The sequence below is a fragment of the Trachypithecus francoisi genome, unplaced genomic scaffold (assembly GCF_009764315.1).
Source record: "Trachypithecus francoisi isolate TF-2019V2 unplaced genomic scaffold, Tfra_2.0 Lachesis_group12, whole genome shotgun sequence".
NCBI classification, from domain to species: domain Eukaryota; kingdom Metazoa; phylum Chordata; class Mammalia; order Primates; family Cercopithecidae; genus Trachypithecus; species Trachypithecus francoisi.
The window spans coordinates 21,601,818-21,619,619 of NW_022681457.1; the positions used below are offsets into that span (position 1 = coordinate 21,601,818).

Consider the following 17,802-nt stretch of genomic DNA (forward strand, 5'->3'; position numbering starts at 1 on the left):
AAGAAACAAAAGGAACCCACACCTCCAATAGCATCATGGCCATACCATTTCAGGAGAACCCCTCTTAGAAAATCTCTGACAAAGGATTTTGACTGTTGGTAACTGTAGAGGGACTTCATGCTTCAAAAAGAGGTGGCTCAGCTGAGATTGGAGAAGAAATCCTGAAGAGATTGGGTCCAGGATCTTCAACTCTTTCTGAAGTTTTTCTAATAAATTGGAACTCAAAGGACGTGACTTGAGTTCTCTTCTGACCAGGGCAAGAAGAAAAGTGTCTTCGTTTGTTGTCCCACTCGGCCTCTGGCCAATATCCTAACACAACAATGAAAAACAAAGAGCCATACTCTTCAATCAGCCAGCTAAAGACCAAAGCAAAGAAGCAGAGGTGCACTGGGGCTGGTATCTGAGCATCCACTCTCAGGCCTGGCCTGGAGCAGGACAAGTCGGTGGCACTGAAGATAAGCATTCAATCTGGTGTATTCATTATTTACAATGCATCAGCTCTCTTCCTTCAGGAGAAGAAAGCAAATCCTAGAGTACATGGTCTGGTAGAAGATGCTTTAACATACATCATTTGCCTTTTACAAAATAACTGCTTTGATGGTATGAGAATTTAGAGTAACACATTTTGGAGACCCATTGTAGCTGGGAGTTTAGCACGGGGGATGCAAATCAAGGATGGTGTCTAGACCCTGACTGAGTTAACTGGGAGCATCATGGCCCTTCCTGAGCTCAGCAATCCTAGAAAAGGAGGAAGGTGGGAGGAACATGAGGAGTTCGGTTGAAATTTTTAAGGTTTGTCTGTGAACTCCCCAGGACACTTTCTGGAAAGCTGACTGGATAAACGAAGTCTGGTGTCCATTTGTCCATTCTCAGACTGTCTTTATTATTATTATTTTATTATTTTTTTGTAGAGGTGGGGGTCTCACTATGTTGTCCAGGCTGGTCTCAAACTCCTGGCTTCAAGTGATCCTCCCATATTGGCTTCTCAAAGTGCTGGTCTTACAGGTGTGAGTCACTATGACCAGCCCTCAGACCGACTTATCATCTGCTCCACATCAAGAAATACAGTCAACAAATAATACTCCATCATCTACAATAGACACAACTCAACAACTCTTAGTATACACACCTCAGGTTGGTCAGAGCCGCCTCTTACCATCTGTTCCAAGGACCAGTCTCTAAGCTTTCTCCTGGGAACGCCATGCACATAGGATAGGGACTGGTCTCCGGTTGGTACAGAGCTACAGTGGACATTTGTCTGACTGGGAATCTTAACAGAACAAGGACAAAGGGAAGCAAGGAGCAGAAGAGGAGGTAGGGAAGAGAAGGAAGAAAGAAGGGAGAAAATGAGTAAGCCAACCAATTTCTTTAAGCACATTCCCAGTTCTAAATGAACTTTAGCCCATGTATCATCGAGTCATTGAATCATCAGTGAAGAAATGTTGCCTTCACACCAATTTCAGCATTATACGCTTAACACATGTTAGACAAATGTATTCACAGGTTGGTATGTTTCATTTGGGCAAGAAAGTGTCTGTGACAGGCAAAAAATAATAGGTAGAACATAACGTGTTTATAGTCAAATGTGGGGTTCTTATTAGAGATAAGGGTATCTTTATAAAGGCTGTTTTAATTAGGAGGTTCAGGAAGGGCAGCAAAGGTAATTGTTAACTTTGACAAGAGATTGAAAAGCTCAGAATATTATACTGTAGGAGTAATGTCACTAAAAGTTACAATAGCATAAATGATAGAATTAGGATCAATAATAAGACCCCATTCTCTCTTGCCATGGAGCATGGTGTATTAATTGTGTTTTAAAATTATTCATATTTTATGGTGTTTCGACATCTTAAGAAGGTAGGCCTTGCTGACTGGGGGGACTGCCCCTCCCAGGACTAGCTAATTCCTGGAGATGGTAAACAACTGGCCTGCTAATACATCTTTCATATGCAAACCAGTCCTGACTTCAAAACCCAAGATACGTCCTTTATTTAACTCTCACACAGCAAGCCTTTTTTACTCCTGCCCTAAATAAATCCAAGACTAGGTTCCAGACAACCAGGATAGTCACTATGCCCCAAAGCCTGGGGGAATTATTCCAACTAGCCAGTCCTAAGCTGTTTGTTCTGCCCTGCCTTGCCTTTCCCACCTAAACCCCAGAGAAAGGCTATGGCTTGTGCTTGTCTCTCTTTGCTCCTCCTTTTGCCTCTTGAGGTCCTCAAGTAGCCCAGTGTGGTGTGGAATCCCTGCTTCTCTTGGGAAATGAAAGCAATTAACTCTTTTTCCAAAGGCAATTGTCTCCAAATATGTTATCTTACTGTACCTGATTAAAACAAAACTTGGTACAAATCAAGACATGTGGTTATTTATTTATTTATTTATTTATTTATTTATTTTTGAGACAGAGTCTTGTGTTGTCACCCAGGCTGGAGTGCAGTGGCACGATCTCAGCTCACTGCAACCTCTGCCTCTTGGGTTCAAGTTATTCTCCTGCCTCAGCCTCTGGACACATGGTTATTTTTAATACCAGGTAGTAGAAAGGTGACATGATCAGAAGGATTCTCTAGAAACTACTAAATTGACAGCCATGTTGAATAACCTATCAGTATGAATAGCAACCTACAGATGTTTTATAGTCATGAACATTTTAAGGAAAAACCAAGAGGCTCTCTAGAGTGAGCAGAAGTGGGCAAGAATGACAGAGAGTTCTGAATAGGCATAAAAATCACCAGAGTTATTTATTTGGCTCATACTCTGTACAAGGCACCACATGGGTGTCCTGCTTATGTCATTATTTAAATCATTACAACGACACTACAAGGTAGGTAGTACTAGCACCCTTTTACTTTTGGAAAACCAAGGTTTGCAGAAGTTAAATAACTTTATTCCTTCATTTAAAAAACATTTATGGTTTGTCTAGTCTGGGCCAGGCACTGTCATTAGCTCTACAGTGAAAAAAACAGACGCAGCCCCTGCTCTCACAGAGTTTGCAGATGGTGGGGGGCATAGCAAGGAACCGTGCAATAGAAAAGGGATTCTCAGGGCCACTCTCAGAATAGTCCATGGTCCACCTGACCTCAACTTGGTGGTCCAGGTCTGAAGGGAATGGCATCTAAATCTAGGCTTGCAAGCTAAGTCAGATTTGGATTTGGATAGGCTGACAAGTGGGGAGGGAGGAGGAGAGGACAAGAGGATTACAGGAAGAGTGAACTGGATGTAGAAAACCCCAAAGGTGCATGCATGCATGTAAGAGATGATGCTTTCAAAGCATAGTTTAACTTTTGGAAAAGGCAAAAGATAAACCCGGAGAGAGAGGCAGGAGAAAGGCAATGAATTACCTTTAGTCTTGTTAGCATCTTTGCTTTATTCTGAGGGCAATAGGAGCCATAAAAATGTTATCAGTAGAGCAATGACTAGAGCAGAGTTGTCCAAAACGTACTCCCTAGTAAATTGTGCAGATATTTGAATCCTTCTTTTCACAATTACCCCAGGGTGAGGGAGATTCAGTGTTCCATCCACAGAGCAATTTCACTCTTTTTTTTTTTTTTTGAGACGGAGTCTCACTCTGCCGCCAGGCTGGAGTACAGTGGTGCAGTCTTGGCTCACTACAACCTCCACCTCCCGGGTTCAAGAGATTTTCCTGCCTCGGCCTCCAGAGTAGCTGGAACGACAGGTGGATGCTACCATGCCCAGCTAATTTTTTTGTGTGTGTGTGTGTGTGTGTGTGTTATTAGTAGAGATGAGATTTCACCATGTTGGCCAGTATGATCTTGAACTCTTGACTCCATGATCCGCCCGCCTTGGCCTCCCAAAGTGCTAGGATTGTAGGCCTGAGCCATCGTGCCTGGCCAATTTCACTCTTTAAAATATTTGGCTAGGTATTTCAGACATATTGCTCACAGGACAATATGTTTCTTTGCAAATTATTTGCAATATAAAATATTTCCATTTTCAGCCACATACAAATATATATTTTTTTACCTCTGAGAAGTTATGTGTTTCTATATGATAGTGTTTTAAAGAAATGTTATCAATACTTCATCATTCCATGAGTCAAGGTATCTTTCAGTTGCTTTTGTTTTCATTTAAATATGAAAATGTATTAAGTGCCTTTATCCTTGACACTACAGATACAAATGAACAAGGCAGGTGTGACTCCTGCCCTCATAGTTCTTCGGGCCTAGACATCACAGGCTGAGTTTTATTTATTTTTTTGATACAGAGTCTCGCTCTGTTGCCCAGGCTGGAGTGCAGTGGTACAATCTCGGCTCACTGCAACCTCCAGCTCCCGGGTTCACACCGTTCTCCTGCCTCAGCCTTCCAAGTAGCTGGGACTACAGGTGCCCGCCACCACGCCTGGCTAATTTTTTTGTACTTTTAGTTGAAACGGGGTTTCACCGTGTTACTCAGGATGGTCTTGATCTCCTGACCTCGTGATCCACCCGCCTCGACCTCCCAGGGTGCTGGGATTACAGGCGTGAGCCTCCTCACCCAGCCACAGACTGAGTTTTTTGGCTTCACCTATGGAAAGAGGAAAATACACTGTACTCCCAGGAATGCTGTGAAGAATGAGTGTTATGTATTTTAAATATTTTATAATTCTAAAACCTTATGATGTATTTATTTGTTGTGTTTTGTGTATCTTCCTCCAGTAATATGATCTCCATGTGGGCCAGGACTCTGTCTTGTGCCTGGCTGACACCCCAACAACATCCAGAACAGCCCGGAACCTGCTGAAAAACTAGAGCAACAGCATGGGAGAATGGGGAGGACCTCTTGGTGCATAGGTTCAGGCCAGCTGCAGGCTGGGCTTCAGATTTCTCCCTTGCTGATTGACTTAAGTCAAGTGGGGCTGTTGTTTTTCCAAAGTGAAGAGTGTTCCCCATGTGTTAAAAAAGATAAAATGGGAAATTTTATCAAGATTCCCCATGTTTCTGACCTTGGGATTTGTCAGAGCACCCGTGAAGTCTCTAATACCATAAATTACTCTCATTTAGTTTACTTTGAATCACAAAATGCCAGTTGGGGACCAACACCATAGCCTGAAGTGACTTCAATCAATTCTAGTTGTGTGATGTTTGCCTAAAAGAACTGGTACAAATGAAGCACAGAAATCTAACACAGATTTACTAACTCTTCTGGGGGTGTTGGAACTTGCAAGAGTTGGAAATGTAAACAAGTCTTTTATAGGTTGCTTATAAATAAAACTATTTTTGAGTGTGTGTGGAGTCATCCACACTCTCTTTCAAGACAAGTGAACACAACAAATCATCTTAACATTATGCAATGGATAGCTGTGGTTTGGGAGAAAATTTCCAGAGATAGCATTAAATGCAGATGTGAAAAGTTCTGTTTCTTGAACAACTTAGACCAAGGTACGGGGCTGTTCTAGCTGTTAATGGCTCAAAAATGGCCACTAGTGATAATGAGGACAGCCATGAGAAACATCAAGTAGAATGTTGGATACATTTTTTTAAAGAAATGTAGACTTAGAAAAACATGTATTTCCAAATTAATATTATATGTAATATGTGATTTTAAATGTGCTTTAAACAAATTAATACAATACATGTTGATATTAATCATTTGACTATTTTACTCATATTTGTAACAATGTATATTTTGTTTACATTTTAACTCACAGGCACACGTAGAGATAACAGGATGATGAAACTCCCTGTGCTCATCATCAGGCTTCAATGATCAGTTGACAATCTTATTTTATTTATCCCACATTACCCCCCACCAGAGATGAAGTGAGCCTAGACAGTGTGTTATTTCGTCCACATAATTTCAGCATGTGTCTATAAAGCAGGGGTTCTTAAAGTGTAATTTTTGGGCCAGAAGCTTCAGCTTGACCTGGGATTTTGTGAGAAATGAGAATTCTTGAGACCCACCCCAGACCCGCTAAAAAAAATTTGTGGGATGGGGCCCAGAAATCTGTGTTTGAATAAGTCCTCCAGTAATTCTGATTTAGCACACTGAAGTTTGAGAACCACTGCCCCAAGAATGAGGACTCTTTTTAAGTACACAATAACATTATAACACTTTAAAAATTCCTTATTACTAACAGGAATTCCTCAATACCTCCAAATGTCTTATCAGCCTTTAGAATCCCCCAGTTGTCTGGTAAATCTTATTTCCATAGTTTATATATTCAAAATATAAACCATATATTGCAATAGGTTAATATTTCTTACATCTTTTAAAATTCCTTCCTTCCTTCCTTCCTTCCTTCCTTCCTTCTTTCCTTCTTTCTTTCTGTCACCCAAGCTAGAGTGCAGTATCTCAGCCATTATTCACCGCAGCCTGGCCTGAACTCCTAGACTCAGCCAATCCCCTGTCTCATCCTCCCAAGTAGCTAGGACTAGAGGTGCACACCACCACACCCAGCTAACTTTTGTAGTTTTTTGTAGAGATGGGGTCTTGGTAGGTTGCCCAGAGTGGCCTTGAATTCCTGACCTGAAGCAGTCCTCCTACCTTGACCTCCCAAAGTGGTGTGACTACAGGCATGAGCCACTGCATCCAGCTATATCTTTTTAAATGTCCAGTCTTCCCATTCTGCCCCTTTCATCATTATTTTTTCTTGCAATTGTTGAAGAATGTAGAGTTTTACACAGTCTGCATTTTCTGGCATTCCTATGCTGTTTTTAAAAAGTATTATTTATTTCCTATAAAATAGTAGTTAAATCTAAAGTCTTATTTATGTTCCAGTTCAATTTTATTTGGCAAGACATTTTTATAGGTGGTATATTTTCCCATGGAAGCATATGCTAATTGTCTTTTTTTAGATCATAATTACAGGCACTCATATGCGTTGCTTAATTCCTTTTGTTTTCATTAGGGCTTTGCAAAATGGTGATATTCTTATCCCACCATTACTTCTTCATTTATTAACAGAAATAGTTCTTTAAAGGAAAATGTTCCTTCATCAACTATTACTTCAGATACAGTTTGCATAGAAAATGGCCAACTGAATAAATGCTTGGTTCTTTTATTTACTGTTTTTTCAAATACAGAGTTTGTTCCCCAGCATTCTTCAGAGATGACCAATGAGTTTTTTTTTTTTGTTTTTTTTTTTTTTTTTTTTTTTTTGAGACGGAGTCTCGCTCTGTCGCCCAGGCTGGAGTGCAGTGGCCGGATCTCAGCTCACTGCAAGCTCCGCCTCCCGGGTTCCCACCATTCTCCTGCCTCAGCCTCCCGAGTAGCTGGGACTACAGGCGCCCGCCATCTCGCCCGGCTAATTTTTTGTATTTTTTTTAGTAGAGATGGGGTTTCACCGTGTTAGTCAGGATGGTCTCGATCTCCGGACCTCGTGATCCGCCCGTCTCGGCCTCCCAAAGTGCTGGGATTACAGGCTTGAGCCACCGCGCCCGGCCGAGTTTTTGTTTTTTAAAATAATCATTATGAATGTATACATTTAAACATATTTAATGTGTTTATTGCAATTATTATTTTTATTGATGCCTAAATTATGTCGCTTTCAACTGTGAGATCCTCTTTAAGTTAGATCCTGAGTCTTTTTTGACCAGTCTTAGGAAGTCTTTGATATCTTCATTGCTTTTGGTATAAGTGGATATTTCAGGCTCAAAACTGGAATCAGCTCTTGGAATTTTACTGAACATAATGCAGATGCAAGGCTACTCATTGCATTGGGACAAGTCATTGTTTCTAAATTTTTCCAATGGACAGACCTGGGAAATACATTTTTAAAAAGAGTTCATACTAATTTTTCATTTCAAATGTAGGATCATAGGAGTTTTATGTAATTTTATTAATACTCTATATTTTATTTCTTCTATACCCCAAATCACAAGTCCAAAAAAAAAAAAAAAAAAAAACCCACCAAGATAATGACTCACTTGCTTTATCACATAAAATATAGACACAGAGAATAACAGTATCAACATAATGGTCATTAAAAACATTTAAATATATTTTTTCAAGAAATATTTTCCTTACAGTAAATATTCCACTAGGTATATGCAATGAAGTCATTGTGTTTTAAAATCATTTACAATTGTTTCATTCTGTTTAATTTTACTGCCAAAAAATATATAGTTAGGTCCATGTGGCTGCTCATTTTCAAGGTGGCCCCATGGATCCCTGCTTCCTGGTTTCATGGCCTTATGTAGTCACCTTCATCCCCTCAACATTTCATTAAGATTGGTCTATGCAACCAGTAGAATACTGTGGAAGTGATGGTACGTCACTTCTGAGATTAGGTTATAGAAGATATTGCAGCTTCCAATTAGATTGTGTACAATCAATCTCTCTCCATCAGTCATTTTGTGAGAAGCCAGCCATGTCATGCACACCCCTAGAGAGAAGCCCACATGAGAAAAGCTGAGACCTGTGGACAAAACCAGGAGGCCTCTGTCAATAGCCACATGAGTGAGCTTAGAAGTAGATCCTCTAGTTCTGATCAAGCTTTCAGATGACTGTATCCCTGGGTGAAATCTGGGATGAAATTTTACAAGACTTTGAACCAAAATCTCCCATCTAAGCCACTCCTAGATTCCTTTCCCTGAGAAACAGTAGCAGGTAATATGTGTTTATTGATTCGAGTGACTAAGTTTTAGGGCAATTTGTTATACACCAAAAGACAACAAAACAGGATTTATTTCATTTTGTTTTTGATTTTTACAAATTGATTTTCTTAATATATAATTTTACTTTATAATTCTGTAGTGTAAAAAATTCATGTGGTTGCAAAGCAAAACAAGACATTCAGAGAAGTATGCTTTCTATTTTTTATCCCTTCATCATGTTCCACCTATCCCCAAGAGATAACCACTTTTTAAAAATGTTCTTAATTAATTCCTTCATTTTAAAAAACATAAAGGATATGTACATGACAGATAAATAGATAGATAGATACCTGGTAGAATAATCTATATATTTTTTCTACCTCACTTTTATTCAATTAATAATGTATCTTGTTATATTACTCCACATAGTAATATATAATAATATTCATATATATACAAATTCTATATTTCTTTTTACAATTTCATAGTACTCCATGTATGGATGTATCTTAGTTTATTCAAACAGTCCATTATCTATGGAAATTTAGGTTGTTTATAATTTTTGGTGTAACAGGTAATGTTGCAATGTATATCTTCTGTATAAATCTTTTAATATTATATTTTTCAAGTACATCTTTGGGATAGATTTCTCAAAGTGAGATTTTCTTATAAAAAATGTAGATGTAGTTCCGCTAATTATTATCAATTTTTCTTCCAAAACAGCTTTTCCATTTAAAATTTTTTCTATCATTGTAGCAGTGTATCTGTTTCCCTATAACCTTCCAACAAAGTATATTAACAATATTATGGATTTTGCCAAATTATGTTATCAATTTCCTGGATTTTGCTAATAAGAAATTATATCTCAGGGTAGAATTAATTTGCATTCTACTTATTAAAAGCAAGTTCACATCTTTTCATATATTTAAGGAACACTTACATTTGGTTTTCTGTGAACTGCCTGTTCATATATTTTGCCCATTTTTCTAATAGTTTACTGCCCTTTTTCTTCTCTATTTTAAGTAGAATATTCTATAGATGAGAGATATATTTGTCAATAATGCAAGTTGTAGATTTTCCTCCTACTTTGTCAGGTGTTTATGTGCTTTGCTTACAGGGGTTCTGGCCATATGGTGAAAATAATCACTCCTTCAGTGAAAAGGATCACTGTATTTCTCATTGTATCTGCAACTTGAGTCATACTTAAGAAAGTTTCCCCTTATCCCATATGATAGAGGAAATCACTCGTTTACTTGTACTATTTGTATATTTTTATTTCTTTACACTTAAACCTTTGATGTATTTGGAATATATCCTGATATACATCCTATATATGTATGGTATATGAGGAATAGACCCAACTCAAAACTTCTCTAAAGCTGTCCAATAATGTGTCACTGATTAAAATGTCCATCTGTTTCTTATTAATTTTCAATGTCACCTTTATCATATACAAAATAACAATATGCCAATGGGTTTATTTTGGAATTTTTCTTTTCAATTTCATTGGTCTTTCATGTATTCATGTGCCAAAACCACACCATTTTAAATATACAGACTTTTTGTTTTAATATCTGGTAATGGTATCTTACCCATTCCTCATAGTGCTGCTCTCCTTTTCAGGGTTTTCCTGACTATTCATGCTTATTTGTTATTCCAAATTAACTTGCTAATCAATTTGGCTAGTTGTAAAACAAAACAAAATAAAAACCTAATAGTATTTTGTTTTGTTGGAATCCCAACAAATTTATAAATTACCCTAGGGAGGATTGACTTTTGATGATGTTAACATTTTATGTACAAGAAAACAGCATACCTTTCCATTTGTTAAAATTACTCTTATGTCTTTCAGGAGTGCTTTATATTTTGTTCTCATACAGGTTTGGACATTTCTTAAGTTTATGCTGTGACATTTAATTAATTTATTTAGTTAATTTACTTCTACATTTATTTACTATTGTAAATGGTGCCTTTTCTTCCATTTTATCTTCTAACTCATTTTTGTTCACATATATGAAGACCATTGATTTGTGTTATTGATGTTATAACTTTCTAGTTTGCCAAATTTTCTTGATTGTTTTAGTAGTTTTTTCATTAAGTGTCTTGAGATTTTAGAGGTACAATCTTATACTCTGAAAATAGTTTTACCTCTTCCTTTCTAAATAATATGCCTATACTTTCTTTCTCTTATTTAATTGCATTGGCAAATACCTCCAGCATAATATTAAAAGCCAGTGGAGACAGTGAGCACTCTTAACTTCTTTCAAACAGAAATGAGAAAGTCTCTAGTGTTTTCCCATTAAATTAGATGTTGGCTTTGAGCCAATATACAGAGAAAGACATTTGCAAACAAAAATGAACAAGCAACAATTCTTACTCTCAGTGGTCTTACAGACTTGTGGAAGGAGACAGATAAGGAAACAGTTTATTTTAATAGTATGGCAACATCTACTGTAGAAGTATGCACAGATTCACTTGGAAATACATTAGGAAAGGCATTTACCTCAGTCTTGGAAATCAGACCATAATGCTTCTTGATAGAGCTGCTATCTAAGTTAAGGCACTTATATGATTAGAAGTTAATGAAATAAAGATGGAGGGAAGAGAATTTTACCCGTAAAGAATAGCTTGGGCAAAGGATTTGAGGTGAAAGGGAACAGAACTCTATTTATGGAATAGAATTTCAGTTAATGAGATGTGGGGATGAAAGTGAAATAGAGAATAGACAGTTGAGCTAGAATGCTAAGTCAAGGAGTTTAAATTTTATACTAGGGAAATTCGGATTTAACAAGGGAATTTAAGTGTTTTAAATAGAGGGTATATCTGATCAAGTGGTTCTTCCTAAAAGAGATAACATATATATCCCTGCCCCATTCATGTTGTGCTTGGCCATGTGGTTTGCTTTGGCTAATGGGATGTTAGTGGATATGACACAAGCAGGAAACAAAGACTTAAAATGTACTTGTGTAACTGAGTTTGTTGTCTTAAAATGTTTCCATCACTATGAGAAGGACATGCCCTGAGGAGCTCACTGGATTCAGAACAAGAAAGCACAGAGCAGACCTGAATCAAATCCAGTTTAGAGCCAAGCCCAGCCCAACCCAACTGAGATAAATAAAAGCTGCCTAAGCTCATATCTGTAGATGTGAGCATAAATGATTATTGTTATAAGCCACTCAGTTGTGGTGTGATTTGTTACGCAGCAATATTTATCACAATAGCTGACCAATACAGTGAGAGACTTTTAAAGACAGAAAAGTCAATTTGAAGATAATTAAAATCTCCCTGGTGAGACAAAATGGTGGTCTGATTATGGTGATGACAAAGGAAATAAAAGAAAGAGAAGGTTTTGAGAGACACGAAGGAGGTAGAATTTAAAGGACTCTGTGATTGGTTGGATATCAGGGTTAGGGAGAGAGAGGAGGAAAGTATGTTCAGGTTTCTTGCTGGTGCAATTGAGAGAGGAGTGAGACCATTCTGTGAGACACAGACCACCAGAAGTACAAGATCAAAGGCTCTGCTTTGAACTTGCTGAATCTGAGCTGCAAATGCACAGCCAAGCAGAAATGTCCTTGACATCTGTCTATTCATCTATAAAATAAAGATAACATCATGTGCCTTTACCTACCTTGCGGGGCTATTGTGGAGAATGAACAAGGGAAAACACACAAAAGAGCTTTGAAAAGAAACCTTCCCAATCAACTGTGATAATTATTAAAATTAAAGCAATAACACTTTCATTTTCATGCTGCCAGATGCAAAAAGCACACTGCAATTTTATTTTTGAAACTGTGCTACTGAGTTTGTTACTAGTCACACATTCTTTTTTATTCTTCTGAGAGAAGGCAGAGCCGATAATTCTGAGAAATTATATAAACAATATGTATTTTTTTTCAAAAATGTACCCGTATAAAGCGGAATTTAGAGGCAAAAAGATCCTAGGACTAGGGGTCAGAAGAGCCAAGCTCTTTTCTTGTGAGACCTTGGAGCATTTAAGCTCTCTGGTCCTCTCATTCTTCCTTTGTGAAAGGAAGGTTTGTACTTGTTTATTTCTAAGATATCTCACTGTTCTTATATATACAAAATGAGGGATTCTCTTAACATCTTCAGTTTTACTTACTTCCTACCAATGAGACTCTTTGAACTTACTCTGTGATTTGGAAAAGAGTTTCACACTTGCTCGTCCTCACGCATGTTAGCTCAGTCTTTATCAGCAACTTCTCTTTTGGAGCAAATTCAGCTGGTCCAGATTGCCTGTTACGTCCCAGGCAGGAAAGCTTATTTTCATCTATGTGTGAGTGATAAGGATCTAGAAGGAGTTCTGATTGGTGTGCTTTTGTAACTGCGGCAGGATTCCATTTACCACTTAGTCAAGCTGGTAATGAGGGTCTCTGTACCAGGCAACTGTGGCTGCCATCTGGCAGGCCAGCACCACACGCCCGCCCGGCAGACAGAACCAATTAGTCGGTCCCCACACCTCCCACAAGGCCTTCCTTGTTTGGTGGCTGGGTGTTAGCCCCCGCTGAGCCTCCCACCAGAAACCCTGTTGAGTTCTGGGAGGGGAGGGGCAAATTTTCTCCCTGTACTACAGAGCTAGCAAACAATCCAGATCATGGAGGTTAAGAACAGCTTACCTAATGAACATATTACCTATGGTAATGGCAAATGCAGAGTCCATGGCAGGAATGAGCAGCTTGATGTATTAGGAGGACTGTCAAGAAACAGATGTCTATATATGAGAGAAAAACTAAAATGGCTTAAGTGCCCATAAGGCGTTTGTTAAGTGAACTGTGTTGTATTTCTATAAAGGAATGTATACAGTTTGGTGTCTAAGGACCTAGAACCTGGGCTTGAATTGTGGGTCTGCCATTTCTCAGTTCTATGACTTTAGCAAGGCACTTGACCTCTCTGTGTCTCAGCTCCCTTAACCATGAACTAAAGATAATAAGAGTTCCTACCTCACTGGGTGCTTAGGAACAATAAATTAGTTAATATCTGTAAAGAGCTCAGAATGCTGCCTGGCACATGGTAAATGCTATCCATCTAGGTGTTAGTTCTGAGTACAACTCTCACAGAACCATTAAAGATGATGCGCAGGATGATTTTTTTCATGCCAAAGAGAGAATTTTTGATATGAAGTGAATCAAGCAGGATAATAAAGAGTATATATAATGACTCCCATTCTATATCTCTATGCATGAAGGAACAAAGAGGAAGAAAGGAAAAGAAAACCACTAGTTTTCTTTAGTTGATATTTTTCTTCTTATTTATATTCTCCTTCTGTTTTTCAAAAATTGCTACATGATTATGCTATGATTTATAATTAGAAAGATCAATAAAAATTTAAGTAAAGAAAAAAAGAAAACCTAGACAAACATCTTATCTGCACACTTATGAGTCACTTTATCCTTTCTGAGTGTTGGTTTTATCATCTATGCCATGGTGGTAGAAATAACAATGGCATCTACCTCACAGGGTTAATTTCAAAGAGTAAATAATAAAATTTACCTGGAAGCATCAGTCAATAATAAAGTCTTTTATAACCACAATATTATTACCAAGGCCATTCTTTGGGAGCAAAACCAATAAATATATTAATGCCAGATTCTAAATTAGGTTAAAAAATTCAGAGGTCTTTGATAATTCAAATGGATTATATCACCTCTGCAGATTCACTATCTTTTGCTGTAACCAAGGCCTAAATTCAAGGACTCAGCCAAACTGGAGACTAAGAGGCTTGAGTGATGGCTCAGTCTGTGTTACTCATGTTTTGGGAAGGTCACTTTCATTTCTGGTCTTCAGTGTTCAACTAGACCTTGCAGAGTATAGCCTGAGGTCCATAGATAGGCTGTTAACCACTCCAAAATTTGATCCTTTGCATGGTTCTTATGAGCAGAAGATCCCAAATCCATAGGCATTCATTTTCTCATGTGACTAAAGACTAGCTGGTAGCTCAGTGATTTAGAAAGGGCTATTAAAATTACAAACTAAAAATAGTTATGTTAGAGTGTACTGCAAACTCTAATTCAGTATTTTACTAAAATATCTGGCTGTCACTTAATGCTTGGCAGCATTGCAAAACTCCTACTCTATGTATCTGTTTAATTGCAATTTCAGCAATTTTGGAAATGGTACTTTGTTATCAATGAATCATTAGTTTTGTCTTGATTTAGATCCAGTTTTCAATTGCTGCTTTACTTGCTTTTTAATTACAAATTACTAATCATATAGATTCATCACCATCAAGTTAGTTTGTTATGAATTGTTTAGTTGATTGTTAACAGAGTGCAGTGATATATATTTCTATCAACAGAGTTTGGGGCCTATAATTTTTTTTGTAATTAGACATGGTTGCATTGGAATTTTAAAATAAATTATCTCTTTTTGTAATGTAAAAGCAGACAGACTCTTACCCTCCAACATGCCCTAACTTTGCATGTATAGTAACAATACTGAGTATCGCTGAGCTAACCACAGGCCGAATAGGTTGACTAACTCCATTGGTTGTCATGACCAACTTCATTGGTGATCATGACCAACTCTGTTGGTGGTCAGCAAAGATACAATATACAAAATGACCTTGAAATTCATTTTCAGATTGAAAAAAATTGATTCCTATTTCCATCTCATGCAAAATATATTAACGAACATTTGTACAGTGTGTTTTTGTGTCAACCTATGTTTTTATCTATATTTTCCTAATAAATTATCAAGATAAACTTGGGTATTTTTTGTTACTCACTTTGCCATCCAGGAATCTGCTACTGTGTGCCCCTGTTAGTAGTTTCTGGTTGTTTTCTGATTTCTGGTTGTTCTCTGGGTGCTTGTTCTCTTTCACATCATCTGGATTATAATTGGTTTGCTGATCAGTGAAGTTAATGGGAGCTGGGGGGTCTCTGCTCATCTGCCTTGCATTATCAGTCATTGGTTTCTGGCGCATTGTTTGGGTTTCTGTTTTCAAATTCTCATTCTCCTTGCTGTGAAGAAATAATTTTATACTTTGTTACTCACAGGCAGACTCCTCATAGGCAAGGCTGGCGTAAGAACAGAAGGTGTGATTGGTGTTATAAACAGTGGTAACTCAGCACAGTGGAATGTGGAAGCATAAACGTTGGTTATTTGTCTATGCATAGCTGACCATAGAGAGAACCTGTTATTAATATTACCTTTGCAGGCTTTATCTGTTTCCTTCCCCTCTTCCTCATACTCATAATCTATCCATCTGCTCCCAAACCCTTACTGTAAGCAATGACCAGTATGAAAAATGAACCCTAAAGGTTATCACATTTCTTACTTGTAAATGTAACAGGTATTTTCAGCCTTAGAAAAGAAAGTCAAAACAGTTTGTCAGCTCCAGTTCTGCTCTATGCCTCTCCCCTTGAGACTTCCTTTTCTCCTGGGGGCCTTTCATTTAAGTTTAATATTAAACAGAGAAAAGAAAGAAAAAAAATCTGCAGGATGATTCAAGGAAATTCAAATAACAACTAAAATTAAAGGTTCAACTTTGTTTAATAACTAAAAAGTCCTCACGCCTGTAATCCCAGCATTTTGGGAGGCTGAGGGAGGTGGATCATGAGGTCAGGAGTTCGAGACCAACTTGGCCAATATGGTGAAACCCTGTCTCTACCAAAAATACAAAAATTAGCTGGACGTGGTGGTGTGCACCGGTAGTCCCAGCTGCTTGGCAGGCTGAGGCAGAAGAATCAGTTGAACCCAGGAGGCAGAGGTTGCAGTGAGCCAAGATCACGCCACTGCACTCCAGCCTGGGTGACACGTCTCTAAAAAAATAAAAAATAAAAAAATAACTAAAAGTCTTACGAATCAAAACAGTAACAAGGTGCCATTTTAAACATAGAAGACAGATATAATTCTTACAGTGGGTGACCTGAAAAAATATATTAAGAGTCAAGAAACTGAACAATTTTAAAGCATGTGTATTAAGACATTGTAGAACAATTTTAAAGCATGTGTATTGAGGAGAAAAATGCAAAAAAAACAAAAAAAAAGAAAGAAAACTCTAAATATTGAGTAATAGGTGGATGCATTTACTATTTCATTCTTTGCTCATGATAGAGTATATGAAGTCATTAAAATAATTATGAATAATTTAATGATACAAGTAAATGTCCGCTTATAAAAGTAAGTGAATATATGATTGTCTCAACTGTGTAAAATGCATGTATATAACGTGTGTGCCTATTCAATCTAGAAAACAATGTGCCGGAAGTTAACAGTCTCTCTGGGTGGTAGAACTCAGGGTATTACATTACGCTCTATTGTACTATATCATGTCATATTATACTTTATAGTATTACTGTTCTAAATTTTCTACATAAGAAAATACTATTTTATAATCAGAAAAAATAAGTTTCAAAGTAGCTATGCCTTGTATCTTCATGGCATTCTATAAATTCTAGCTGTTATTTATAGATACAGTGGAAAAGATCCATTTACAAGCATATCATGTTATGTAAATATAATATTCATTGATTTAAATAATACTTGTTGAACTCCAATACTTGTTGATTTGAATAAGACCAAACCATGGGCAATAATTTGAATGTATGTGTGTATTTTTATAGTCATCCTCTTGGTGGTGGTAGCACAAGAAGAAAAGAAGGCCTAGGAAAGAACTCTGATGGATACCTACATTTAAAGAGGAAAGATGAGCCTTAAAAAGAGCTTTAAAAAATTCCCAGTAAAGTAGAAGGGAAATCAGGAGATTAGAAGGAAGACTTGGTAGAAAAGCAAGAGGATGTTTCCGGAGACAGGACAACAGTATTAAATGCTGCTGAGAAAGGAAATTTCTGAAAAGGGTCCATTGGGTTAGCCATAAGGATGTAGTCAGGAATCTTGGTATGGGGAGTTTCAATGAGGTAATGTAGGTGGATGCTAGACTGAAGTGGATTGAAGAAAGAGGGGGGACAAGCAATGTAGACAGGAAGTATAAAGACCTCTCTGAAGAAGTTTGGCTGCAAGAAGGGAGAAAGACAGGGTGATGATTGATGTGGAATACAGGGTTTCAGATAAGACTGTTATTATCATGTTCAAAGATGTTAGGGAGTTTAGCCTGTTGAAACACCAATGGTGAATAGCCAGTTGAACTGCAGAAAGGAGAGGGCATCATTGATGATATAAGATGAACCTTGACAAAGGGAAATGGAAGTCATTGAGAGAACAGAGGCAGAAGGGAAACCTCAGGGTAAGATTGTAGAAAAATAGGTAAGGATATAGGCAAATTGGTACATTTGATGACAACAGGTTGATTAAA

At 37.6% G+C, this 17,802-nt stretch overlaps 1 protein-coding gene across 3 annotated transcripts in view; it reads right to left on the reverse strand.

Moving 5' to 3' along the window:
* The window catches only part of CUNH1orf87 (chromosome unknown C1orf87 homolog), an 82,131-nt gene that overhangs the window by 48,649 nt on the left and 15,680 nt on the right, over positions 1–17,802 (reverse strand). For all 3 annotated transcript variants that reach the window (XM_033225078.1, XM_033225076.1, XM_033225077.1), the window contains exons 3-5: positions 15,274–15,508; positions 1,130–1,270; positions 46–309 (exon numbers count right to left, since the gene is read on the reverse strand). In XM_033225078.1, coding sequence (XP_033080969.1) covers positions 46–309; positions 1,130–1,270; positions 15,274–15,508 — 640 coding nt within the window. The remainder of the gene's footprint in view (positions 1–45; positions 310–1,129; positions 1,271–15,273; positions 15,509–17,802) is intronic.